The sequence below is a fragment of the Drosophila serrata genome, unplaced genomic scaffold (genome assembly GCF_035046125.1).
Source record: "Drosophila serrata isolate PLE 108 unplaced genomic scaffold, ASM3504612v1 contig_184, whole genome shotgun sequence".
NCBI classification, from domain to species: domain Eukaryota; kingdom Metazoa; phylum Arthropoda; class Insecta; order Diptera; family Drosophilidae; genus Drosophila; species Drosophila serrata.
Window position 1 is genome coordinate 6,648,038 of NW_028257082.1, and position 26,635 is coordinate 6,674,672.

At 44.0% G+C, this 26,635-nt stretch overlaps 9 protein-coding genes across 13 annotated transcripts in view; 5 read left to right on the plus strand and 4 right to left on the minus strand.

Moving 5' to 3' along the window:
• Positions 1-558: 558 nt before the first annotated feature.
• On the plus strand, positions 559-3,690 carry Gnptab (N-acetylglucosamine-1-phosphate transferase subunits alpha and beta). The gene is made up of 3 exons (XM_020942588.2): positions 559-784; positions 847-2,270; positions 2,332-3,690. Exons 1-3 carry the CDS (start codon positions 694-696, stop codon positions 2,818-2,820), a joined length of 2,004 nt encoding a protein of 667 aa, XP_020798247.2. The 5' UTR covers positions 559-693; the 3' UTR covers positions 2,821-3,690.
• Positions 3,691-8,748: 5,058 nt separating this feature from the next.
• Positions 8,749-12,727, minus strand: unpg (homeobox protein unplugged). Its single transcript, XM_020950240.2, has 3 exons — positions 11,747-12,727; positions 9,306-9,556; positions 8,749-9,241 (listed from the first exon to the last, which is right to left on the minus strand). Exons 1-3 carry the CDS (start codon positions 12,594-12,596, stop codon positions 8,876-8,878), a joined length of 1,467 nt encoding a protein of 488 aa, XP_020805899.1. The 5' UTR covers positions 12,597-12,727; the 3' UTR covers positions 8,749-8,875.
• Positions 12,728-15,780: 3,053 nt separating this feature from the next.
• Positions 15,781-17,045, plus strand: Nacalpha (nascent polypeptide associated complex protein alpha subunit). Of its 2 annotated transcripts, none has more exons than XM_020950268.2 (2): positions 15,781-15,911; positions 16,205-17,045. In XM_020950268.2, exon 2 carries the CDS (start codon positions 16,214-16,216, stop codon positions 16,865-16,867), a length of 654 nt encoding a protein of 217 aa, XP_020805927.1. In that variant the 5' UTR covers positions 15,781-15,911; positions 16,205-16,213; the 3' UTR covers positions 16,868-17,045. The 2 variants fall into 2 exon arrangements, with proteins under 2 accessions (XP_020805927.1, XP_020805920.1); XM_020950261.2 differs by having other exon boundaries at positions 15,847-15,975.
• Positions 17,036-19,121, minus strand: Dgkepsilon (diacylglycerol kinase epsilon). Its single transcript, XM_020950229.2, has 4 exons — positions 18,854-19,121; positions 17,778-18,782; positions 17,403-17,720; positions 17,036-17,345 (listed from the first exon to the last, which is right to left on the minus strand). The coding sequence occupies exons 1-4, from the start codon at positions 19,019-19,021 to the stop codon at positions 17,226-17,228; spliced, it is 1,611 nt and encodes a 536-aa protein (XP_020805888.1). The 5' UTR covers positions 19,022-19,121; the 3' UTR covers positions 17,036-17,225.
• Positions 19,122-19,202: 81 nt separating this feature from the next.
• On the plus strand, positions 19,203-19,595 carry ox (ubiquinol-cytochrome C reductase complex subunit oxen). 2 transcript variants are annotated; one of them, XM_020950290.2, is made up of 3 exons: positions 19,203-19,232; positions 19,283-19,431; positions 19,496-19,595. In XM_020950290.2, exons 2-3 carry the CDS (start codon positions 19,300-19,302, stop codon positions 19,529-19,531), a joined length of 168 nt encoding a protein of 55 aa, XP_020805949.1. In that variant the 5' UTR covers positions 19,203-19,232; positions 19,283-19,299; the 3' UTR covers positions 19,532-19,595. The 2 variants fall into 2 exon arrangements, with proteins under 2 accessions (XP_020805949.1, XP_020805956.1); XM_020950297.2 differs by having other exon boundaries at positions 19,293-19,431.
• mRpL18 (mitochondrial ribosomal protein L18) lies at positions 19,542-20,371 on the minus strand. Its single transcript, XM_020950279.2, has 2 exons — positions 20,260-20,371; positions 19,542-20,191 (listed from the first exon to the last, which is right to left on the minus strand). The coding sequence occupies exon 2, from the start codon at positions 20,182-20,184 to the stop codon at positions 19,612-19,614; it is 573 nt and encodes a 190-aa protein (XP_020805938.2). The 5' UTR covers positions 20,185-20,191; positions 20,260-20,371; the 3' UTR covers positions 19,542-19,611.
• Positions 20,303-23,841, plus strand: Taz (tafazzin, phospholipid-lysophospholipid transacylase). Of its 3 annotated transcripts, none has more exons than XM_020950251.2 (5): positions 20,303-20,760; positions 22,042-22,372; positions 22,662-22,898; positions 23,051-23,439; positions 23,507-23,841. In XM_020950251.2, the coding sequence occupies exons 1-5, from the start codon at positions 20,638-20,640 to the stop codon at positions 23,549-23,551; spliced, it is 1,125 nt and encodes a 374-aa protein (XP_020805910.2). In that variant the 5' UTR covers positions 20,303-20,637; the 3' UTR covers positions 23,552-23,841. The 3 variants fall into 3 exon arrangements, with proteins under 3 accessions (XP_020805910.2, XP_086684682.1, XP_020805915.1); XM_086828556.1 differs by lacking the exon at positions 20,303-20,760 and adding an exon at positions 21,326-21,693; XM_020950256.2 differs by lacking the exon at positions 20,303-20,760 and adding an exon at positions 21,481-21,962.
• Positions 23,507-25,453, plus strand: Mos (proto-oncogene serine/threonine-protein kinase mos). Its single transcript, XM_020944462.2, has 4 exons — positions 23,507-23,953; positions 24,014-24,159; positions 24,212-24,425; positions 24,482-25,453. Coding segments are annotated over exons 1-4 (1,170 nt in total). The 5' UTR covers positions 23,507-23,951; the 3' UTR covers positions 25,290-25,453.
• Positions 25,373-26,635, minus strand: part of LOC110177620 (uncharacterized) — a 43,603-nt gene continuing 42,340 nt past the window's right edge. Inside the window, exon 9 of the mRNA XM_020944429.2 lies at positions 25,373-26,538. Within this exon, the coding sequence (XP_020800088.2) occupies positions 26,308-26,538 (231 nt within the window). The 3' untranslated portion in view covers positions 25,373-26,307. The remainder of the gene's footprint in view (positions 26,539-26,635) is intronic.

Below are 26,635 nucleotides of genomic sequence, written 5' to 3' on the forward strand. Positions count from 1 at the left end.
ATAACTCAACAAAAAATTTTAAAATCAACATAACTCAGTCAAAAATGCGTTAATTTTAAATCGGAAAGCTTTTCTGTGTTAGTTTTTAGTAGATCAATAAAACTGCATACTCAATTTAAGATAATATTAAAATAAAGTTTTTTTGAAGTTTGAGAAATTTCATGGTGTAACGCCTATACAAAATTTGTAAAATTTTGTCAAATTTGATACATTTTTTCTAAAAGTTTAAAATACCTATAAGTAAGTTAATAAATGATTAATTTCAATTTAGAAAGGCTTTTCGTCTGTGTTTTTATTAGGTTAATGAGTCTGTATAGTTAATTTTAATGTTTTTTAAAAATAAATTCGGGTAAATTTTAAAAAACTTAATGTTGTTAACTCCTTGTATAGTTTTGACAAATTATGTAAAATTTAAAAATTTTTATTTTTAATTTCTAAAACATATTTTATTAAAATATCTTAGGTGGACAGGAATGCTGGTCCGGTAACTCTAATTCAAGAGTGCAATTTTTTGGCAACGCCAATGCACAGCAGCTTAGTGTGACCAGTTGCAGGAAAGGAATAAAACTCGCGGTTTTCCAGCACTTTGACATTGAAGAGCAGATGATCTGGCGGGCACACTTTCCGGAAATAATAACAAAATAAACCAAATTCGAAAAAATTAAATTAAATGTGCCAGTTAAGGCGCTGAAAATGCGGTTGCGCCGCCGCTGGCCGCGAAGGATGAGGCGCGCCATCGAGCAGTTGAGAATGCAGTCACGGAGAAAGCTGCGAATGCTAATAGGTGTGATCTCCTTACCCTCCTACCTATAAACAATAGATTTTGTAATGTTTATTAATTTTTAGGGGCAGTAGGACTCTGTCTGACAGTTTGGTTGGCTGGAAGCTACATTTTCGCATCAGAAAGTGCCAGAACCGGCGAGTTTGGCAGCTCTTGTAGCCCTATAGATGCGGTGTACACCTGGGTCAATGGCTCTGATACGAATTTCATTGAAGCCATCCGGCGATTTGATCCCAAATATGATCCATCGCGATTCGACGACAAGAATGAGCTGCGCTACTCCCTCAGATCGCTGGAGAAGCACGCCAGCTGGATCAGGCACGTCTATATAGTCACCAATGGTCAGATTCCAAACTGGCTGGATCTCAGTTACGAGAGAGTCACAGTGGTGCCGCACGAATTGCTAGCGCCCGATCCCTCCCAACTACCCACGTTCTCCAGCTCGGCCATCGAGACCTTCCTGCACCGCATACCGAGGCTATCGAAGAGATTCCTATACCTCAACGACGACATCTTCCTGGGCGCTCCGCTATATCCGGAGGATCTGTATACGGAGGCAGAGGGAGTACGCGTGTATCAGGCCTGGATGGTGCCCGACTGCGCCCTGGACTGTCCCTGGACGTACATAGGGGATGGAGCCTGCGATCGGCATTGCAACATAGATGCCTGCCAGTTTGATGGTGGAGATTGCAGCGAAACGGGGCCAGCAGATGGATCCCACATCTTTCCGCAGAGCCAGGAGACACACGAGTTGGGCGCAGCAGCTGCTGTGCCTCCGACTCCAGTCCACCGGTTTCCACACATGGGATTGCAAAAGCTGTTTAAAAAGAGCTCCGCAAACTTCAAGGATGTGATGCGCCACCGCAACGTGTCTACACTACTTGAGCTCCGTCGCATCGTGGAGCGGTTTAACAAGGACAAACTTATGTCCCTTAATCCCGAGATGGAGGCGAGCAGCACAGGACCTCCAACCACGCAACGCCACATACTGCACAAGGAGGACTTCAAATCCTCCACAGATATATACTCACACTCCCTGATAGCCACTAATATGCTGCTGAACAAAGCCTACGGATTCAAGGCTCGCTATGTGCTCGCTCACGTGGGATTCCTGCTCGAAGCGGACATTGTGGAAGCCATGCAGCAACGCTTCCAGCAGCAGATACTGGATACTGCCCTGCAGCGCTTCAGGGCTCCCACAGATCTGCAATACGCCTTTGCCTACTACTCTTTTCTCATGAGTGAAACTCAGGTCTTGGGCGTAGAAGAGATCTTCGACGAGTTCGACACAGATGGCTCTGGAACGTGGTCGGACCGGGAGGTCCGAACCTTTCTTACTCGCATCTATCCGCCGCCCCTGGACTGGTCAGCCATGCGTTACTTCGAGGAGGTTATTCAGAACTGCACTAGGAATCAGGGAGTGGACTTGAAAGCAGATTCGGTGGAGCACTCTACGTTGGTGTACGAGCGATATGAGGACTCGAATCTGGTAAGTAAACTTGAAATAATACTCAAAAATCTTTAATATTAGCTATTTGTGCCCTTTTTAGCCAACGATAACCCGAGACTTGGTGGTGAGGTGTCCCCTCCTGGCGGAAGCCTTGACTGCCAATTTTGGAGTTCGTCCCAAGTACCGATTCCATGTGAGTCCCAAGCGAACCTCCCACAGCAACTTTATGATGCTCACATCGAACATCACGGAGGTGGTGGAGTCCCTAGACCGGTTGCGTCGAAATCCGCGCAAGTTTAACTGCATCAACGATAATCTGGACGCGAATAGGAGCGAGGATAACGAGATTGTGCGCCATCTGCTCGAGGACTTCTATCTGTCGTTCTTCCCGCGGCGCAGCAAGTTCGAACTGCCGCCACAGTTCCGAAATCGATATGCATCTTGGCGGGATTATCAGCGTTGGAAACGGAGGAAGCGAGCTGTACTGGTTGTGGGCTATCTAGTAAGTGTACTCTTGGTGATCTTCCTGATGCGCTTCATGTGCCAGCACAAGGCCAAGTTTGTGAGGCGCTGTGTACAGCGTTTGTAGTCTGACTCTCTTCTGCAATGTTGTGATAAGTTGTGAAAATTTGTGTATATTAGCCATTTTTCTGCAAGCGATCATAGTCAAATCTAGTTGTAGGCCATGTCTAAGGCTATTTTTCTAGATCTTTAGATGCATGTTAGAGGCTAGTCCTAAGCTTAGCAAATAAGAGTAAATGTGTAGTAACTTCGTAAGAGATTATTGTGTTCTATCATAAACTTGTGTGCATTACTTAGAACACCCAAAAATATCAATGTATCAGGGTCTCTGGCTACCAAACGCAGATCTAAAATAATATCAGCTTTAGTAAGAGTTTTTTGAAGAGTCATCGGTGTGAACTCTGGGTTGTAGGCCTTATTTTAATAATATTTATGCTAGAATATATGTTTAAATTCAAATTTCGATTGCTTGTACCGCCATATCGAAGAGAATCCATTAAGGAACTATAAATCTAACTGAATTTTGGATTTACTGCTTGGTATATCTTTAAGTTCCCTTTGTCAATGTATGATAATGGCACTAGGGCTGTAAGAAGTCTTTTTATATAAACATAACTAAAGAATGTTAGAGATTAGATTCAAAAAAGTACGCTAAAATCTCGGAACGAAAATCCTGAAATGTGTGGCAATATTCATTTAAATACTAAGTTACATCTGTATCTCTATAATTTCTTCTTAAATACCTTTACTAGAATTTTTTATAGTATATATTTTAAAGTCTTTTAAAAATAGTTTAGAATCCAAAGCCAGTGCTAAACTGAAACCATTTAAAATTATTTCTGAGTCCAGAAATCTCTTATCCCTTATTTAGAGAAAGAATAGTTCCCACTTTAGTTATTTATCTAAACAAAATATACAAATACTATTCATTATCGCAGCTCTCCTTATTAAATTCGTTTTTTTATGTTTATTGGTTGGCTGCTGGCCAAAACTACAGATTGCTGGCAGCACTTAGAGCATCAGTTCCGGATCCCCTGGCGCGGCGTCGATGATTGCTGCAAAATCTGACCGCCCGCAGAGCGGTGGGCGTTGCCGAACAATTCACAAGGACTCACTAACTACGTCATCACATTTTCGTTGATTTTTTTATGCTTACGGCCAGGGGCCAGTGGGTGGTTCGTAATTACGGACAGGAGCCACCCATTCTCCCTTCTGCTCCCGCATACTGTGGCCACAAAAAAGCTATAGAGACTTGGCACTTTGCAGCTCTATGGGCCGGAAGTCGGTGGGCGGAACTGGAGCGAGTCCAGACAGACTGACACGGGTCTCTCCGGTCTCCTTTTTCGGGGGCGTGGCGTTGGCTATAGCTCCCCAATGTCCTGATTATATCAAGATGATTTTTGCGAGGAACATCTTGGTATTTTTTATCATTTCCACTGGCTTCATACGATTTGTGCTTTTATTATTTTGCCAACTCATGAAATTGCAACAGCCTGGGCCCGGGGAATAGTGGGTGTAACCTATCGCCGGATGCTGTGGCATAAATTGCGTCCGTCGTTTTTTACCCCACATTGGCCGGAATATGAGGGGTCAGATTACTAACTATATAGAAGTGGCTCAGCGGGGGTACTCCTCTTGGCCTGGAATATCAATTACCCAAAACAGCAGCTCTCTATCTCTCTCTGTTGTCTTATCTGAGCCCATCTTTTATCAATTATCTGCACGTGTGTCCCGAGTTTTACGGTTTAGACGTGCTGCTCCTGCGCACACCGGCCTCTATCCGAATTCTGGCCTCGTAACTCATCCTAAACGATCTGTATAGTTGGGCCCACCCAAAGAGACTTGATTTTGGTATTGGAATACGTGCACATGCCACAATTTGGTTTATTATAGTTTATGTGGCGGTGTTCCCTAATCTCGGTTCTGGGTCTACCACAGAGCGGAAGTGTTTGTGGTTTGACAGAGTCTCAGTTCCTTGATTAATGCAAGATCGTTATGCCAATTTATTCTAAAGATGGGTGCAAAACATATGTGTGTGTGGGATCTTTATAAATATCTAGAGTGTAGATAGTTTTGGAAAAAGGAAAGTATCAATATCCGGCGGAAAAAAGGAAAATTGCTTATGCAAGAGGGGTTTTATACGGGTTTTGTTATTTCTTACAGAACATATTATTTCTGTAATATTATTAACATATATGTAAATAAATAATATAGAGATATAATTAAACAGAAACATTACAAGAAAAGCTTGGAAAAAAGAACGCACGAGCTTGAGAAAGTTAGACAAAAGATTTTTCTGAAGAGCAAGCGAAAACTACTCTCTCTCTCCTAATAATGAAGTATCTCTACATTAACATATTCCTATATCCTATATGCAAATCCCACTTCCTTCCCCATTTCCCCATTAAAATCCATCTTCCCAGAAGTCAAAACCCCGCGACAAACCCTCAAAAGTGCCGACACATTTGCCCAAATCCCAGACACTTGGACACCCGCTTCTAATATTTTTCCCCGAATCGTTTAGTCTCGATGGAAAGGGCATAAATGAATATAATATATTTCTATTTAATTAGTCGGCACGAAATCGGTGGACATATTTTGACAAACGGCTTCCTTCGTGACTAGAAAATAGCCGCGAAAACTCTTTTGATAACTGATCAATTCAATTATGCATTTTCATAATATTTTCGAGAATGCATTATTCTAATTTATCTTGATTGCATTATTCATGCGGTCGGCACTTTGTTCCTTTTACCTTGCACATACTTATATAGCAATAATCATTTTCCAATTGTTTGAATAATAACCACCGCCCCCGCAATAGGGCGAGAAAAAAGGAGGGGCGTGACGGCAGCAACATATAGGGAAAATGCAGTATAAATAAAGAATTAAGACATTAAATCGTTCATTGCGGCAATTTACATTCATTATTATTACGAGCTCGCCGCTACGTGCCCATAAGCCATGGGAATTGGAATACGGACGGACGAGCCGGTGAACACTGGACAGAAAACCGGCGACACTGTTCGCTCCATGGATATGGAAAGGTGAAGGGAGGCGGTTGCCGCCACTTGCATGCCTCATTTTTTGGTTTTTGGAAATTAATAAAATCATAAAATTGTAATTAATTAATTCACCAAACAAAGAGAGGAGAAAGAAAAGCTTAACGAGCTTGGATCGAATATAAAGATACCTCGAGGTTTATTTACTTTGCTTATAAAGGTATTAAATATTTAGCTACCTTTCTTAATTTTAGGCTGGAAAAACTTGACTTTCTTCTAATAATAAATTAATATATTTTAGATTTTATTGAAAAGAAAGACCTGAAAGAATCTATTTAATACAATTTTATTAAATAGAAAACAAAGTATTATATAAAGTTTATTCTTAAAACTTTAAATAGAATAGAATAAATCAAATCGAATTTTTGAAAAAGTTCTGTCAATCTTTTTTGAGTTAAAAGAAACTCAAAATTTACAGAAAGATAGAGGTTTTTTACTTTAATTCAAGAGATAAATATTTATAAATTTCCTCTTAACTATTTAGAATTATAAACAACTGATAACTATGAAGCATATATGTGTCCTAATAACTAATAGGTTTTTATAAATAATCCTAAAATAGTACAGATTTCCTGTTTAATTCTTATAAATTCTAACAAAAAAAGATATATATCTTAGTCCTCCCAAATTTAATGAATCCTCGGATGCCCCAACTACCCCACTTGGACTCCTTTTCCCTGGCCTGTCTCCGTTCCCAAAGAGAATACCCAAAATGCATTGCCGCCGGTAGCCGCCGCCTGTCCACGCTGACGGATGGATTGTCATTGCTATCCGCTGATTAGGGATTCAGGTGCGTGAGTGCATTTACGTTTTGATTTTTTTCTCTCTTCTTCGGCTTCAGCGGAATTTCAACCGCCGGAGCCAGAGACAGTGGACGGTCGTCGTTGTGGAGCTGTGGGTGCCCGTCTTTGGCGACTGACAGATGGCAAGGCAGTGCCAGTATGAGGCTCCTCCACCACACCTGGCTCCCCCTTTGTTTACAAGCCGTTTACATATCACTGATTGCCGCTGATTGTCCATGAGGGGCAGGCCAGCTAATTCATGGAGACATTCCCGCTTGTCTTTTGGCCACTGACAAGTGCATCACTGTAATGAGTCGTCCTCGGTGCCTTTGAAGGTGGTTCCCTTAAGGTGGCCAGAAGTCCATATCCATATAGGGTTCCATGGCAACAAACTTGCCACAAACCAAACGAATCCCGGCGATACGACGACATGTGTGCTCCCGTCTCCGAGTCCACCGAAGTGGGCGTGTCCCGGCCTCATGACAAATTATGACAGCGCGCATTTCTGGCGTGATTTATGGCCACTCGCTTGGCTACTGGGTCTTGCCTGCTTTGCCCGCTTTCAACTATGACCCCCTTTTGCGGCTCACAGGATCTGGATTTGAATCCATACCCTCGCCACTTCCTCCTATCCTTGTTTTTTAATGATTTTAAAGTGATTTTTAACGTGGTGTTGCCTTACGGTTGCTTAACTGCTCTGAGCGACACAAATCCGCGCGTAATTAATGGCAATATAATTTACAACAAAAGCAGTGCTGGCAAAAGGCCAAAATGGTACATGGAAAACTATGAGTAGATGCTGTATGAGGTGGCTGTTTTTCAGCTACATAGACCTTTGAATACTCTATAAGGGGGGAACTATTCTTTGAGAATTTATTACCTATACACCATGAGGGACATAGTAGAGATAATTTAATATATTTCATTAAAATGTATTAATAAAATATTGATCAATTTCAGGTATAACCTATTGCAAATTGTAAAAAGTGCCAGTAGAAATTTATTATGATTGAGAGGACCACATAGGAAATGGTTTCTAAATCGTTCTAATAAAAATTATTTTAACCAAAAGATACACTAATTTAACTACTAAATTTCCTGGTTAATAATATAAAAGAACAAGGGAGTACCCTTGCAAATTTCTTGGTTTTTGATATTTCAAATATATATATTCGGATTGCTCTTACTAAGCTGTAGCTCACTTCCAAAAACCCACCTAGCCGAACCCAAATCCCTGTCGCACATTGTTCATTTGCCGCAAAGTCTGCTTCAGCTTCAAACTGCCGAGTTTCCAGCTTCCGATTTTTCTATACCAAAAAGAGCAACGCTCGGCAACCCCGGCAGCCGGCAGCAAATTGCCAGCAAAGTGTTACAATAATAAAAACTCATGCTTGGAGGCGTGTCCCAACATAAACCTGCGAACGACGACGACGAAGATACACACAAGGGTGCCGGTCCTGGCCTTTCCCCGGGGTGGTTTTCTCCTGGTATCCTTCTCTTTCTGTTTAATTTTTTTGTTGTCGCACAATTAGCGAGCTGAGAGGGGCGAGCAGAGGGGAGTTGCAAATAAACAAAAGTCAGGAGGCGGCCAATAAGTTGGCTAATGCAATTAAAAACTCACACAAAGGCGCGAGTGAGGCCTAGGATCGATGCTAATAAGTCATGAGGGAAGGATCTGGGATCTGGGATTCGGGGCTCATCCGGAGGGCGTGACACGTGAGACACCTGGAGTGATTGCTTTCCCCGATCCTCCCCTGGAACACCGATTTCGTGACAATTTGGTGCGTTAAATTACAAAAATTAGTCACAGTTAAATCGAGTAGAGTTCTTAGGCTCTCTCATTTCTCGATTTTCGACACTCAAAAGGGCCACTTTGGGCCGTGTTAAATCGCACAAATTGGCAGTTTAATTGTTCCAATTGACATCGAGACGAGATATGTGCCCGTTGGTCCCTTAAGTGGCTCCTGGGTCTCGGGCTCTTTGCTCCTGTTTGGGCGTGTTCTTGGAACACAAGGATTTATGTGCTTTTTTGTGGTTAAATGTTTAGAGAAAATATTATCGAAGTATAAGTATTTAACTTTCTAACTTCCTCTGGAAATCTCTCTTTAAAAACTTACTTGGTTTTGGGTTTAACTCAACGATTACAGCACATTTTCTCTGATATAAAATACCACACTGAATAATTTTTTCTGATTTTTCATTAATTTATTTACAAAAAAGAAATCTCCTTTGTTTTCTTCCTGGATATTTACACGCAAGGACACAGAACACAACTCCATCAGTAGATGCTCCTGGCAAGGGAAAGTGGTGTGGCTCCTCCCAAACTCACACCCAATCCTACACCGACACCACCCACAACTGGTGGTGGTGGTGGAATAACCACACTGGAGGCACCACTGAACTTCTCAAAGCCGCCGATTGTCTCCGTGGAGAGTTTCTTGCGGAGATCCGGTTTGGGACCACTGAGGCACATCTTCTCCAGCTGCTGGTGTTGGGAGCGTACGGCGAACCTGTTGACATGAACTGGTATGGGCACCACGATCTTGGTGCCGCTGGTAGTACCATTACGACCCAGTCCATGGGAGGTGAGTCCAGCCTTAACCCTTTTCCACTTGGCTCTACGGTTTTGGAACCAGATTTTCACCTATTTTTTGGAAGGATTAATCAGTTAATTGGTTTTGCAATGTACATTTTAGGGAGAAACCCACCTGAACCTCGCTTAATTTCAAACTGGTGGCTATCTGACTCCTTTCGGTTAGACTGAGATACTTCTTGGCATGGAACTCTCGCTCTAGCTCCAGCAGTTGCTCCGAAGTGAAGGCTGTACGCCGGCGACGTGACTTGGAGCTGGAACTGGAGCCATTGCCCTGAGAGTCCTTGCTGCTCATTCCGCCGGCATCATGTCGTGAATGGGCACCTTCATCGTCACTGCAATCCTCGCTATCCGAATTGGTATAAGCTGGAAGGGATGAGGATCATTGGTTATGGGGCTTAAAATAATATGTATCTGTGAATATTATGTTTAAGGATTAGTATTAATCCTGTAATAGTTACAAACCATATCTGTTTGTATCTATTATTATCTGATGGTTCATTCAAACCTTCTTAAAAGTATCTTAACTGCTTTTTCTGTATATATCTCATCATAGTTCCGACTCACCCACTTCAGAGCAAACACATTGCATTCCATAATTTAGTCCCGGTTCAGCCCACATCCTGGTTGAGTCTGATGTCCCTCTTATTGCATCCCCAAGAGATAGACCCATTAATGGGTCCCCTAACGAGTTCGGACTTCTGTTGCAAATGGGCTGTGCCATAACTTGTGGCAAACATATTTATTTATAACTGGATACATGTGTCTGAAGGCTGGAATGCTCGAAACTTAATCTGTTTGTTTTGGGTGGACACGAGTCAAGCGTGAAAGTTAAATGATGCCCCATTGGAGGCGGATGAGGATGAGGGTGACAATCCAATCCAAGACTCGTTCCCCAACTCTGAATCCTGTTAATTTTAAGTACACGGTTAAGCGGTTTTTTAACACTTACACGCTTCAAGGGAGCTCGCTGTCACTGATTTATCTGGGTCTTTGATAGCCACCCCCGGGATAACACCCTTAACCCAACTGCCTATCCACAGCCACCCACTTGACTCCAGTTATGAATATATTAGTCGGTGAATTTGTTGCGCTTTTTACAGCTTACAACTCGACTGGCAAATTGATTATGGCACGGATGCCTCAGTATTCAGACACTTGGCGAAGGAGTAACAGCAGGGGGAGTAACAGCAGGGGGCCATGGATGATTATGATGATGATGTTTTGTGTGGTGGCTTACCCAAGAGTTGGATTTACGCTTTCCATTCCATTTGAATGACCGGGACTAAATCGTTACGTTTGTCAAAACGTCAGCACTCCCGACCATTTCTCTATTGTGGCTCTGGAGTCTGCTGTCTGGAGTTGTTGAAACTTTTCACAGATTTGATTGACACCGAACATTGGGTCTTAATGCATTCTATGCTAATTTTGATTATGACGTGGCGGCCTCAATTTTAATTACCATGACAACATCACTTTACAAAGTGAACCCAACTGGACAGGGACTTGCACGGTGATAGGGGATAATCCCATGGGACTAAGTGTTAATGTTAATTTTCCTAACTTATATGATTTTGGTGGTTTTTAGATCTGAGCGGGATATCATAATTTGAGTCAGAAGCTTGCAATACAGTGAAGGAATAATTTCGGAACCATAAATTAGATATATTCTTGAGTCGCTCTAGCCATGACCGTCTGTCTGTCCGTTTCTACGCAAACTAGTTCCTCAGTTTTGAAGGTATCTCAATGAAACTTTGCAGTTAGTCTATATCAATGAAACATTGAAGTTAGTCTTCAATATATATTTTTTTCTTATATAAATCGGAACGGGACAGATCGGACGACTATATCATATAGCTGTTATAGGAACAATCGGAAAATGTTTAGAAATATTATAACTTTAACAGTTTATAACATATTTTTATCTCATTGGCTTTAAAGCTTTATTTTATTATTATAGAATTTCATTTTAAGTTTTATGAAAATTGAAATACTATATAATATAACTGCCAGAGAAACGGTTGTTAAATGAAGACGATCAGTTTCTTTCAGTAGGAAGTTTCTATGATCAGTAATTAACTATGATCAGTAATTAACTATGACCAGTAATTAACTATGAGCAGTAAGTAACTCTGAACCTTAATTATATATAAGCAGTAAGTAACCGTGAACAGTAAATACCTATGATCAGTAATTATCTATGACCAGTAAGTATGTATCTATGACCAGTTACTAACTTTGAACACTAATAAACAATGACTTGCAACTTTTGTAACAATACATTTCTAAGACCTGGCAGGCAGAAGTAACTTCGTTCCGGGGATGTTAGAACCAGTTGGGAATCATATGTACTCATGAGCGAGGTTTGTTTTGGAACAAAGAGCAAGCTATTATATTGAAACTATGGAGTTATTCTTCTATATAATTTTACTAGTATATAAGTCGGATCATGGCGAATCGGTGGACTATATATATATATATAGCTGCCATAGGAAAGATCGGACAATTTTAAGGTACAAAATTCTAAGCAGGGTGATAATCATTTCTTGTACCCACCTCCATTCCTGCTTTTGTCCAGCTCCCCGTTGTAGTTCCTTGGGGACATGGTCAGACTGATGTCGCTGCAGGAGTCACCGCTGCACTCGAAATCCTCGTCCACGCCCACATCCAGCGTTGGCTCCACGGGACTGCGGCTGCCGGACGACTTTGCCGGTGAAGAGCGTAACAGCTGAGGCATTGGTTCCTGGAGCTGCACCAGATTGGAGTTAGCTGGATCCTCTTGGATCCTGCCAGCGGCAGCCATATGCTGCAGCCTGGCATGGACACTCAGACTGTGCACATAATCCTGGTTCATGAGCTCCGCCAGTCGCCGATAGCTCAGATCCGTGGGTGCTACGCCGGCGGCAGCAACGGCGGGATTAAAGGGCAGGAAACGTGTATCCAACGGATGAGGCAGCGTCGGTGGATGCTGTTTCTCCAAGGCATGTGGTGGATGCGGCGGCGGCGGCTGTGGTACTTGCTGCTGTGGCTGCGGCTGCTGTGCACCCGGATGACTAGCTGGAGTGGAGGGCAGGTAGCAGCCGCCGGCAATTAAATGCGTTAATCTCTCATGGTTCTGGGCAAAGTAGCCGTGCAGCCAGGGATTGTACAAAGGGAACTGGGTGAGCCCCAAAGCAGAACTGGCTACCATGGCGCGGGCACTTAGCTCCTGCTCCTGGTCGGGCTCCTGCTCCGGCTCGTGCTCCCTCTCCTCCGGCGGCGACGGTGGCCCAGTATTGGCAGGTGTTTGGTTGGCAATCAAGCTCTCGATGGAGAAGGGCTTGGGAAAGGGCTTGCTGACCAGCTTGGTGGTGCCGGTTTCAAGATTGCTTAGCTCTCCATTGTGCAGCAGGGCTGGCCGTTCCATTATGCCCTCTTAACTAAACACACACTACCGAGATATCTTAATATATATATCTATCTTTTTAAAAATTATCTTGGGCCAAGATTCGACAGACAGACACGACGCAGTGAACCGTTCAGAGATCTGCGGGCAACTGTCGAGCTGCCTCAGACATCACGTACGCGAACGGCACCCAAGTGGCGAAGCCACCACCAAAGACTCGCCAGTGGCTCCGCCTCCTTTTCAATATGGCGCATGACAAACGTGCTGGTGTCTCTGTCTGACGGAGCAGTCCCATTGGCTGGTGGCTAATTGCCGGGTGGTGCGGACAACGAACCAGTTTCCGGCAATGGAGCTGCAATGGAGACACCGCCACCCACTCCCTCACTCACTTGGCACCCCGTTCCCGCTCCGTAATTGCGTTCTGCTCGAATCGCTCGGTAATCAGACATCGCCGGGCTGCAGAACATAGAACGCCCTGCCATTAATGCGCCGTCATCGTTAGCTCCTCTCGCTATCTCTCTTGGCGGGGATTGTGGTTTGGGGTTCTCGCGAGGCATATTAGTGACCAATTTAAATTCAAACATCAGTTGCCAGTGGGTGTGACTGTCGGGCATCATTAGCAGACACTCGAGTCGAGTTGTATCTGCAATTTACTTAAGGTAAGATATCTGCGGTAAATATATCTCTTTGTGAGACACTTCAAGTTGGTTGGATTTATGTATCTATTAGGATCATAAGCTAATCCAAACTGGATTAGGTGGATGTGTCTTGAGCTAACTTCCGTCGTGAGTCATTGGTTTTCTATATTCATTTATTTTTATATATTTTTTCTAATTAATTAGCAGTAGAAAGAACACTTTTACATTTCAGGAATGAAGATAGAGACTGTCATTATATTGTTGCAAAGATTTAAATAATTTATCAACTACCTAACTTTAGATAGGTGTGTGTTTAGGTGTCAATGTATAATCTTGGTTATTATTTTCTGTGTTAATAGAGGCTTCCCAATGTATCCTTAAAACATAAAACGAGATGGTAAAGTATAAGAGACTATAAATTAATCTCAAACGTTTTTATTTTGTAAATTAAATAATTTTCTATCTCATTTTATATACAATTTCAATTGGTTAAAAATGCAAATTCTTTGGAAAAATGTCTTTATTGTAAGATTATGAATATTACTAAAATATAAATATATAATATTAGATTATACTACTTTCAAAAAGGTTTCTCTTCGATAGATATAAAAACTATCAAGTATTTATCCCAAAACTTAGCAAGAAAACTAAGGAAATAATATAGATAAATCCCTGATTTCTAGTTTTTAATAGGCTTTCTTAAACTGCAATAGGTTCTTTTTTGTTTTTATCACCTTCGCTTAAGGCACATCCGCCTCCGCATTCTCCCCTAAAAAATCTTATTTAATTAAAATGCCAAACATTTTTCACACCATGCTTCTCCTCACAACACCAGGTGGCAATAATTTGCATATGTATTATGGCTTAATTGATCGTAATTGACCAAAATTTTGGCCATAACCGATAAGGCTATGCCATTGATTGGAACACCAATTGGCCATTTGGTCACGTTTGGGTGTCAGAAATCTTTTACGAGCAGCGAAACATTGCAAACATTTTCACCGGTTCGACAATTGCATAAATTACAATATAATTATGCGGCTCGTTGATAATTTTTTGGTTTTTCGAATTATGATGAAAGCTGTGTGGCGGGGTTCTGTGTTTCCTTAGTATTGTTTTGGCACTTTGTCAAGGATTGAGATCAGGCTGGTATGGGTAAAGACATATCTTTGGGCTGATTCTCAACTCTGGCAGCGGAAAACGGGCAAATTAACGAAATGCAACGAAGCGTTGAATGCGCTCAAATAAATCAGAGTGCTGTTGACACCCAGTCCCATTCCCATGTGCAGTCAGCAGGCAGCAAAAAGATACAGACGCAGTACCAGATACAGATACAGATACATTCGTATCTGTGCGCTCTCTCTCTCTTTCTCTTGCGTTTTTTAGATTTTTTGATTGCCGCAGACGGAGGACAATTCGAAATTATTTACTGACAAATTGTTGCGAATCGCTGGCATATCTTTCGACGGCCAAAGAAATGCGCACACAGCACACACAGAATAACGAAAATAATTAAAGCTTTATCGAGACGTATAATGAGATAGAAAAGTATCTGAAACTAAGTAGCAGACAATGCTAGCTGTCTGCGGTCTTTAAATTATATCGTTCGACTAATGAAAATTAAAATTTCATGGCATTCGAAGCGATGTGAAGGCGAACATGTGTTCCCGTGACCGCAGAACACGGAGCTATGACCATAGCTGTCCGATGTTTACCCAACAATGCCACGCCCCCATTCAATTTGCGGCCATGCTCCTCCGGCTTCCTGCTCGGGTAATTGTGTCATTTTTTTACCCCTTCTGCCTGCCCGTGCCAGTGGCGTACCTGGACCTGTCTGCGTAACTTTGTATGTGTAATTAAGGACCTCTGGCCTATGCCAAATTGTTTACACAATTTAATTGGAGTATCGGTGGAGGCAAATTACAGTTTTCGATTTTTACGTCGATGCTCGTTTGTGGGCAAGCATGGTTTATTCAGTAATTAACGAGTCCTCGTGTCCCTCGTTTGCATGTCCACTCATCGATAATTCAATATTTGTGGACGGGGGAATTACTTTTATTAACTACTTTCAAGGTAAGTCATCAAGTACTTAAAATTGCTGCTGAAGTGTGAATATCCAACTTAAGAAGAATAAAACTGGACATTTAAATTGATTGAGTGACGACTATTATTGTTATTATTATTAATAATAATATGGTTTATTTTAAATTACCCCGTTTGGAGTTATGTACGTTCATAGATCAATAAGATAATGAAAATTAACAGCAAAAAGATAACTAAGGATATTTCTTTTTAAGATAAGAAAAACAATAAATAAAATAATAAAAAATATATAAAAAACACTCACAAAGCCCTAAGCTTTGCTTTTTTAATGTTTTTTTTTTTAAGTTTACTATATCTCTATGTACTTCTTGTTAAAACCTATTTTATAACCATTATTTTAATTATTCATTCAAAGATTGATTGAAAGGTACTAAATATTTCTATATTTTCAACTATGTTAATCATTTGTGCATTTAATTCAATGTCACAACTTTAACAGGAACGTTACAAGTTCTATTCGAATAACTTCTCTCATTTTGAAATTTCAAACAAAAATAGTATATTTTAGTATTTTTTAGGTCATCAAGAAAGTCGGAAATCCCCGTTTCAACCTTCACCAGTCGCGGTCACACTGATTTTCTTTCCTTCATTTCCGGTGAGTTTATGTGCTCCGCGTTTTTTGCACAAAATTAATTTTTCCCGTATAACTCGTGACAAAGGTGTGCAGATTGTGTGAAATATTGTAGTTAGAACTTAGCATCTTAAGAATAGTCAGCCATCAATAAGATAAACACCTGATTAAAGGCTAAAACTGAACTTGAAAAATCGATGAGGCGCTTCCCTGCTGCGGCCGCCCCTTTGTACCGGCACCAGATGTTCTTTCTAGAAGCAAAATGATTGTCTTTGGGGTCGCATTACTTAACCATGTGTTTCCTTTTCATTCCGCAGCTGATAAAGATGCCTGAGCTGACCGAAATCAAGAACGAGGCCGCACCCTCCACCTCTGCAGAGGCAAAGCCCGAGGACGTTCGCGTCGAGGATGACGGTAGCGATAGCGACTCCGACGGTGGCATGCCCGGCCTGGAGGAGGCTGGCGCCGCCACCACACAGCTGGGAGGCGGTGCCACCGGTCTGCCCATCGACCTGGTGTCCAAGGCCAAGCAATCGCGCGGTGAGAAGAAGGCCAGGAAGATCATGTTGAAGCTCGGCCTCAAGCAGATCCAGGGCGTCAACCGTGTGACCATCCGCAAGTCGAAGAACATCTTGTTCGTGATCAACAACCCGGATGTGTACAAGAACCCCCACAGCGACACCTACATCGTCTTCGGTGAGGCCAAGATCGAGGATCTGTCGCAGCAGGCCCAGGTGGCCGCGGCCGAGAAGTTCAAGGCCCCGGAGGCTGCTGGCGCTGCCGACAGCGTGGGCGCCACTACATCGGTGGCTCCTATTGCCGAGGAGGACGAAGAGGAGGTGGACGACACTGGAGTCGACGAGAAGGACATTGAGCTTGTGATAACGCAGGCGAACACAACACGTGCAAAGGCTATCAAGGCGCTGAAGAAGAACAGCAACGACATAGTAAATGCCATCATGGACCTGACCATGCTCTAAAGTTCACTCCAGCCATTGCTGCAGTGACTCTTCATTTCGTTGTTTACCCGCCTTTCGATACCCCCCTACTGATCCAAATGTTGTGCGTGCCCCTCCTGGGCAGCACGTGTCACCAGTCGAACATTTAATTATATTTCACAAGATTATTGAATCTTAATAAAAGTGGACTTCATTCAGATACGGTTTTAATATAGTTTTTTTCGACTAGCTTTGGGTTGACACACTCATTGAGGACGTTTAAAAAATGCCACAGCTTAATAGAATCAATAAGTTAGGTCCGAGATTCCGGATTAAGTACGTTGAGATTATGGGGACTGGCACATCAGAGGATTGTGGCTACGGGAATTATCTAAGACTTTTAGGATGCAGCCAGCTTAAGGACCCTGGCCTGGCTACGCGACTGCAGCCGTATGTCTGCCGGACTCTGCATCCAGGGCTCGCCGTCCGCCTGCATGGGAACCGTCTCCTTGACATGTAACTGAATTTGGTTGAAAAATTAACAATGATTCAGTTGAAGAGATGACCTCTAGCTTACCCGTATTTGTTTGGCTTGGCCAATCCTGACTGGCTTGCTTATATTGCACTGCAACTGGGCAATGTGGAACGAGGAAACAATGCCAAATACCTCCATCAGGCCATCGGAGATGGAGTTTACGATGCGCACCTCGCCGTTGGAGTTGCTAAGCTCACATAGTTTGCAGCCAGCTCCCCAGGAATCGATGTTTAGGAACACTAGGGCCTGCAACTCTGGCAGTTGCACTAGCTTGTTGTCCAGGTACAGGGTTAGCTTCTCTTCAAGATGTTCACAGCCAGGTTGCATAACCTGTTGCGTTCCAAAGGTGAAGTACAGAAGCTGTAAAAGAGGGTTGCATTATCATGATTCATCATTACGAACTAAACACTGCTCTACCTTATTGAAGATTCGACTGCTGAGCAGATAAAACCGAGATTCTCGCGTCTTGTGGAAATTGTAGGTGATATACGCGTCCACGCCCACACTGAAGTAGTTGTAGACGTGAATGGTTTTCGTGGGATGCCTCTGAATGGGTAGCCGGTAGTGGATTTTCTCGATCTGCAGATCGTACCGATCAAGATTTACGGAGCGGGCGCGACGAATACTTCGCAGAATCTCCACTGGATCAAGGACCGAAGGCGGCTCCGGTCCCCAGCCAAGGACTCGCGACAAATCGTTGCCGGTGCCCAACGGCATGATGGCCACCGAAGGCTGGGGTTTGATGTTCAAAGCATAGATGGTATTCATCACCCAACCGATGGTGCCATCGCCGCCAGCCACCAGTATACGACACGGGCGAGGACTGGCTTTGGCGGCCCACTGTAAAGCGTCTTGGGGACCACGGGAGCCCAGTTCCATCACCTGCAGCGGATGCAGGTAGCCGCGCAGAAGAGATAGCACATTGGCGCCTGTACTACTGCCCGACTTGGTGTTGGCAATCACAATCAGCGGCTCCCAGTTCTCAATATCCGGCGGAGTAATGCTGGCCAGGTGTAGGCGCATGTCCTTTGTCCTGGCCGCCACGAAGCTGTACGGCGGGAAGATCATGTCCTTGAATTCGCCAAAGTCACAGGAGCCCTTTACATCGGCGCGGGAATAGCAGTCATTGTGATAGCATCGCTGGCACCAGGCACAGCGCCAGCCATACAGTCCCGGATCGGTGCTTACGTGGTGATCAACCTCCTCGCCGCAGTCTGCGCAGTGGATGCCCATGGGCAGGTTGCCGTGGACCCACAGGTGGCGCACGGAGGTCTCGTTGCGCAACCATTTGTCCTTGCAGCGATACTCCCTGTCCGCCCGCCTTTGACACACTGGAGTCGAGTGGGTGCATAGGCCGCAGCAGTCGCAAAAGAGGCCCGCGGACGGGGTCAGTAGGATCTCGCACACGTTGCAGAAGCAGGCCTGGACGAAAACACGAGCAAGATGAGAAGGGGTTGGCTGTGGGGGAGCTGGCAACAAGTGAGTCCACGCACCTGCTCTATGACTTTTATTGATTTCCAGCTATGACGTGTTTTGCCCGAGAGCACGCTGATAACGAAGTCCTCGGCTAGGAGGCTGCGACAGAAGGCGAAGAGGATTCCCAGGGCGAGCAGGGATCCGATCAGCGCCTCCACGCTCAGCTCTATGGTGGCTAAATCCATGGATGGCCTCAATTAAGCTAAATATTTGCGGAATCTTGCATTTTCACGATTTGTTTTTGCTGGTCAACGGTATGACCATAGCTATGCAACACTGGATACTGTTCGTGGCGTTGTATCACACTGTTTGTCACATTTGCAATCAGCTGGATATAAAACATCGTCAGTATCGATAGCTGAAATCGAAACTTTTCCCATCTCTAGGCTGCCAGACGTAAGTTTTCGGAAAAAGCGATAATTTAAAATAAACATTTAAATTAATAGGACTATATAGCGCCAAAATGAAGGTCATCTACAACACCCTGTTCAAACGTACCTCCACTTACGCCGTGGCCATCATCGCGTCTACGTTCTTCTTCGAGCGAGCCATCGATGTGACCTCAGTGGCGATTTTCGAGAGCATCAACAAAGGCGTAAGTGCTGCTCAGCTTATGTAAGAGAATTCCTTTCAAAATAACGAATTTTTCCTCCTTGCAGAAACTCTGGAAGGACATCAAGGCCAAATATGAATAAATTAGTATGATTTGATGTAATTAGCATAATAATCAACGTTTATTCTAAACGAAACGAAAACTAAGCGGTGGCTGTGTTTGTTATTTATCCGACTTCTGGGGCGTCGTGGTGTCCAGGGTCTGTTCGGTAACCTCCCAGGGTTTTTCGTGCCGCTTGGCATCCCAGGGCTGTGTGTTGGGCAGGCGAGCGGGTTCCTCGAAGGAGACCCCATTATCCTTGAGGGTTTGCAGCAGTTTCTGGAGCTTGCTTCCGGGTACGGCCTCCACGTTGCAGGTCATCTCAGTGATGCCGGATTGCAGGCAACGTTGGGCCAGCACGCGCCCCAGGTTTACGAAGGCGGCCGTGTCGTTGGTCTTGTACAGCTGCTGCTTTATGGCCCACTCTTGGGTGCTGGCGCTCAAGATGGTTCCATTCTCGAAATGCTTCACCTCGGCGCTCACATATCGGCCGCTGGTATTGATCTCCAGTGTGTGCCAGTAGGACCTGCCGGGTTTCTCCAGGTGATAGCCGCCGGGTTTGTAGGCAATCCGCAATCTCTCCAGATTCCTCGGATTGCGGTTGAACACGAACTTGGCGCTGGTCTCCGGCGTGGTCAACTCCTTGATCTTGTGCAGCACACGGGCGGATGTGAGGGGGCGGGCACTGCGAGACATGTTTGCACTAAAAGAGCCGGGAAGCACACACTTTTAATTGAAATTAAAGCTTACGAAGAAATTACAAAACCATACCCAGAAACGAGGATACTAGTGTTGGTAAACGCTCTGTTCAAGCAGTATTGCAAATCGGCTCGAGGCCGAACAGCTGTTCAGACGTGCTTTCCTTTAAATTTTTCATTTCTACAGTAGTTTGGCCTTGAAAAACAGTCGCTGTCCCCCTTTAGAGCAGATAACCCCCTTCAGACATGCGCAAAAGCGCCCCCTGGCCGCACGCCCATGAATCTGCAACCTAGGTGAAGAAGCGGCGGAAGGCGGAATCGAAATTATTGCGAGTGTATAATTTTCGGCCTTTAAATTGGTTATGTAAAGCGCGTTTTACACAGAGATACATATCCATATCTGCCAGTGGACATATCGTAGTCTTCGTGGAACCAAGTGCTGCTCCTCGTCATGCTGATGGTTGTGTGTTCTAGCCTGTGCCGTCCCGGGCACGTGTGTGCCTTGACCGCCATGCGGAACCTAAATTGGGCGCTGGGCTCGGGATATAGGCCCCCGATCCAAGCCCTAGTCAGGGTGAGTCTAAATTAGAATAATAATTGTTTAGTTAACAATATATTAGTCCCCAATAAACATAAACAAAATCAGGCCACCCGCTTTCACTCTAGATTTCCACCTCGTTCCGAAACTCACCACATTTTCAATCGCCCACGCACCTTTGGCGCGAGAATTCAAAAGTTTGACAGTCTGTAGGGAGGAGATATATTTTTAATTAAATATTATTCAAGTAATAAATAATAAATTCTACTAGTAATTAATTTGTGAAGATTTACAATATCAGGTTCTCAATATAAGGTATAGTTGTTTTTATTTGTATATTAACCAGAAATAAAGTATATTTCCATAAACATAGTAAAAATGTAACCTTATTATATGTTGAAGTTAATGGGTACAAAACGATATAATTATGCAGCTCTTGTTTGTATTTTCGTCACTCCATATTGTGGTTTAATCAGTTAAATTAAAAGCTTTTGGTTAACTGATAAGAATAGTTTTTCAATCCCACTCTCTCTTTCTCCATTACACTCTCCCTCTCCCTTTCTCTCTGTTACTCTTCCGGCTATAGTTGGCGCTTAAATTCAAATTCTTATCTTGGCCCAGTCGCTGCAGCAACGTGATCAATATTCACGGAAGCGCTTGGCTAAGCACCTTGCCAACTGATAAAGATAGTTTCGCAATCTCCGCATCCACTTGACTGTTGCCTCACTGCGACGCACTCGCTCCTCGCTCTTTGTCTCTCTCTTTGTTGGCGGCAACCGCCCTTGTTTCAACTTTATGCGTGCTTTCTGTGCTTGCTGCCGCTGCTGCACTTGACGATTTTCGCCAGACATAAATCAGTTACGCTCGAAAGTTGCCGCCGTCCGGTTGCGAAAGGTTCTCAGGTGCCGAGAGACAGAGAGGAGAATCTCTAACCCGGCGAAGGTCGCTCCGGCTTAGATCTGTGACGACGTGAGTTTTCATTATGCATATTCGCGCTCATTTGTCTCGGCGAGATGAAAGTGCAATTTTCTCCGCTGCATCCACTGCGCATGCTGCTAACCTGTGGCACCCGGCAGCCTTTCCGGGGGTGGCTGCTTGTCCAACATTAAAAAATACGAATAAATAAATCTGACAATGGAAATGCCACAAATTCGAGTCTCAAAATCCGACTGGCCGGACACAAACACAAAAGAAAACTACTCTTGGGGCTCCCGATAAGATTAAACGTGCCATCAATGGTTAGCTGAAGGGGGATCTGCCTGAGCTAAAGCCTTTAGTAACATTTTTTTCCGTCTTTTACCCCTTTCCAAATTGCAGCAGTACGTCCCAGCTCCGGAGGCCCGGCCAGTGCCCGATGAGCGATTCCCGGCCGGCCAAACGGACCGGAAGGATACCGCCACACAGACCGCGCACAGCTCTTTGTCGCGGCCGCCGAAGACATTGCCACCATCACCACAGTCTTCCATGCCAGCGCAGGTCTCGATGTCTGACCGCATCATAGATCCGTCCCTGGGTGTATCGCCCAGTGTGGCGATACCCTTCAACATCGACTGGATATTCCCCAGGCTGCGGAATCCCACGAGTTTTTGGTACGCGGCCAGCCAATTCGTTGTCGCTGCAGTCGGTATCTTTAGCAAGATCTTGCTTAGTGAGTATCACCTTGTCGACCTCCGACCTTGCCCAACAGCACCACCATCATCATATTCATTTGGCCCCAAAGGCACGTTTATTTTTGGCCGAGCGAAAAGAAACGCTTCGAGAGCATCGCGTCGCATCTTCGGCCCTGACCGTGAATGTGTGTGAATCTCTCGCTTGATAAACGGTGCCCACGGTGGACGATGGCGCTCGGTGTTGCTCAGCGAGGTCAAGCGTGTGCCGTGTTAATTGGTGTCTCTGAACAATTATGCAAATGCTGATCTCTTGCCCTCTTTCATCAGTGTTCCTGAATAAAACCCGTGTCTACAACAAGGAGCGCCTGGTTAACTTGATTTCCAAAAGGCCCAAAGATATTCCCCTGGTGACCGTGTCTAATCATTATTCCTGCTTCGACGATCCCGGCCTCTGGGGCTGCCTACCTATGAGCATTGTGTGCAGCACCTATAGCATCCGCTGGTCCATGGCCGCCCACGATATCTGCTTTACAAATAAGAAGCACTCTCTCTTCTTTATGTTCGGTGAGTCTAGATAAATTAGGGTTAAGGAGCAAGGTTGTCGTTAAATTACAGAATCAGGTTTAATAAACTAAATGCACATTTAACAGAGACCTTTGCTCCGTAATGTAAAAAATCTTTTAATAGGTAATAATTTGCCCCTTTTTTATTTCCAGGCAAGTGCATTCCTGTCGTACGCGGCAATGGTGTCTACCAGGAGGCCATTAATCTCTGCATTGAGAAGGCCGCTCTGGGCCACTGGATTCACGTTTTTCCCGAAGGCAAGGTCAACATGGAGAAGGAGGAACTGCGCCTCAAGTGGGGCGTCGGCCGGATTATCTATGAATCCCCCAAAATTCCCATCATCCTGCCCCTGTGGCACATAGGCATGGACGACATGCTGCCTAATGTGGAGCCCTATGTGCTGCAGCGTGGAAAGAAGATCACCGTGAATGTGGGTCAGCCGTTGGATCTTAACGACTTCATCCTGGACCTGAAGAAGAGGCAAGTGCCGGAGCCCACGGCGCGAAAGCTAATCACAGACAAAATCCAGGAAGCCTTTCGGGTGAGCTTAAACTCAGTTAAACCCTTCAATTTTGTTTCTAATTATATTTAAATTTTTCATTTTGCAGTTTTTGAGGGCCGAGACGGAGAAATTGCACAGAGAACGCGACTAGCCAGCTATCAGGGAAGAATACAGCTGCGTACATTTGTAAAATTATTTATTTCTGTATAGTATTAAGCTCAAAATGAACCCTCGAGAGGCCCCTGCAATTCGTTTATTGTAATTCAATTTTATTATGGTTATTGCAATGCAATGGCCGGAGAGAGGCACTTTAAGTGAAACCGTGTGCATTATTAAATAGTGTAAATATAAACAAATTGAAATTTAACTGCGAGGGATAATGTTTGCTATAAAAACTCAAAATAATGAAGTATTAAATTAAAAAACAAACACCTTTCAAAATCTAGTTTGAACCTATATTTGCACACTGGCGCCACATTAGTTTATTCCAACTAGATGGCAACGCTGTCACTCAGCTGTTCAAACGTATTCACCGTTATTTGCCGGGCAAAATGTAAGCCATGCGGAATTCCAATTTAAATTTAATAAAATATATAATATAATGTACACCCAGGTCGTTTTCGGTTGCTAATCATAAAAGCGAGCTGCTGCTGACCACGCCGAAGAGAAAACAGCTGCTAAAGGATGGTCCGCCGACTGCCAGGTGTCAACTGCTAGGACGTGGAGCTTATGGCACTGTCTTTAAAGCTATCTATAGGGGTAAGTGGGAGCTTATAAACTTATAGAAAAGTAAAAATAAATTGTCTCGCAGATCGTTCGGTTGCTGTGAAGATCATTCGAGCACAAGCTGTGTCCACTCTGCACAATGAGTCCCATTTACTGAACTTGGAGCACCGAAATATTGTGAGACTTCTGAAGCTGGAGGCCGCCGCTGAGTTTGGTTTGGTCATCATGGAGTGTCCCAGGGGACAAAGCCTGCAGAGGATCATTGATAGCTTGGCCCTGCCTCTGATGCACAGAGTCCTGTAGGTTTCCTCTTGTAGTTCAGAGTGTTTCCTATTTAAACAAACTATATTTCCAGCATAACCCTGGACGTGGTGGCCGCTCTGCGTTACTGTCATTCCCGCAATGTGCTCCATCTGGATGTGAAGCCAACCAATGTATTGGTTGCCCTGGGAGAAAAGTCTAGTATAGAGAATTTCTCGAGATTCAAGCGTAGCTACATCTGCAAACTATGCGACTTTGGGTCTTCCCTTGAAATTGGCGAAATGTGGGCCAAGCAGAGAACGAGAAATACCAGTGGAACTCTGCGGTACATGTCCCCAGAAGTGTTGCGATCTGATGCCCTATCGGGAGCTTCTGACATCTACTCTCTGGGCATCAGCATGTGGCAATTGCAGACCCGTCGAGTGCCCTATCACCTGCTGGATTGCAATGAAACCATTGCCTACCAGGTGGTCAAGCACGAACTGCGTCCGGATAGCTATAAAGAGATGAGGAATTTGGCCAGGGATTACACAGCCAGAGATATGCGAATCGGCTGCGATTGTTCGCCAAATTACCTCAATGAAAACACCGGCAGACGGGCGACTATGACACCGTCTGTTCGTCGTAATCTGAGCTTCGATCTATCTTACACCGCCGGCCGTGATCTGAAAAAGAAAAAAGAGCGCCGTCAGAACCGATTAGCACTCCACTTCGAGGGACCGGCGCCAGCAGAGGCGACGAGTGCGTGCCTGGAAAACGCTTACACCAGACTATACAAAAGCTGCTGGGTCAGCGCCTCGGAATCGCGTTTAGCTTCTGGCCAGCTAAAGCATGAACTGGAGCACCTTCTCGGCTCAGTCCGTGCCTGTTCGTCGTCCCTTGTTTGTATTTTACCCCATTGATTAGTTATCGTTTATGTACACTTACCATGTTTGTAAGATTTTACCAGAAACCACTACTGGTTAGGTCAATAATTGATGTTTTCTTTTTTTTGTAACTTCTTTTTTTGTTTATTTGTACTGGCTACGCTAAGAAAATACATTTATAATGTTTATATACGAGCTTACACAACTACGCACGTTTCTTCCCACCTCGATCATATATAATAGTGCCTGTTCTGTTCTACATAGATAGGGTGTGTAGTTTAGTTATATAATTAGGATGCGGGATGCTGCTGCGATAAATTAGTCGGTGGCAGCAGCCCCTGAGGAGCCGGAGCTAACGCCAACTACGGTTTGAAGAGAAGAGCCTTTTTATGTACAGATTTTCATTTATTGTTATGTTTTGTCGTTTTTTAATGTTCGCTTAGAAACCGTATAGATATATATGTCGTACTATATGCATTCTACATATACTGCATTGTAAACACTTTGAAATATTTCACCCTTAAATGCAAATGTTCAACTGCTGTGTCTGTGTGTGATTTAGCTTAGTTTCACTTTTAGTTTTTGTGATTAACCATGTCCTACAAAATGCTATTACTTCGAATACACTCGAGTGGTGTGCGGAAGACTACAGTTTTTAGTTTTCATAGCTAATAGTAAGTAGTTTGAATTCAGTTTGAAATCAATCAAATTGTCCCATTTTAGTTAGTATAACCCACTGATTTGGTGGCTGCGTCCGCCTGCTCTACAAAATATACGGCATAGAGCAGGGTGAGCCCTGCGATTTGGTAATGGTAATTCGTATCTCGGGGGAAACAGTTGTTGGCAGTGCCGCTTACAAGGTAAAACATCTCCAAAAAATGTACAATATACATATAAATACTCGCTTGCTCCTCCTAATCCTGCTCCTTCAACGTGTCTGTTCGGTTTTGTTTTGTTTTTTTGTTTGAATATATCACAATTTAGTCTTTTAAATCTTTAAATATTTGTTAGCTTGACGATTATTGATTTGAGATTTCGCAGAGTGGCGGGTTCCTTAACTCGCATAGGATCGTCGCACGGGAACGGGCGGAGGAATCTTGGATTTTCGCTGTGGCTGCTGTTGGCCGGGGGATTTTTGCTGCTGCGGAGACTGCGGCGATGGGGAGGATGGCGAGGGCGAACAGGATGAGGACATCGAGGAGGACGAGGATACCGATGAATGTATGCTCGTTGGAATTCTGGTGGGCAGGCCACTCTTTGGCAGCTCTGTTGACTTGGCTTCCTTCTGAAAATGGGTGGTAAAGAATTTATCAACAATTTATTCATTTAATATTGGGGAATTTTGGTTGTGAAAATATTATTATCTGATAGATTTATGCTTC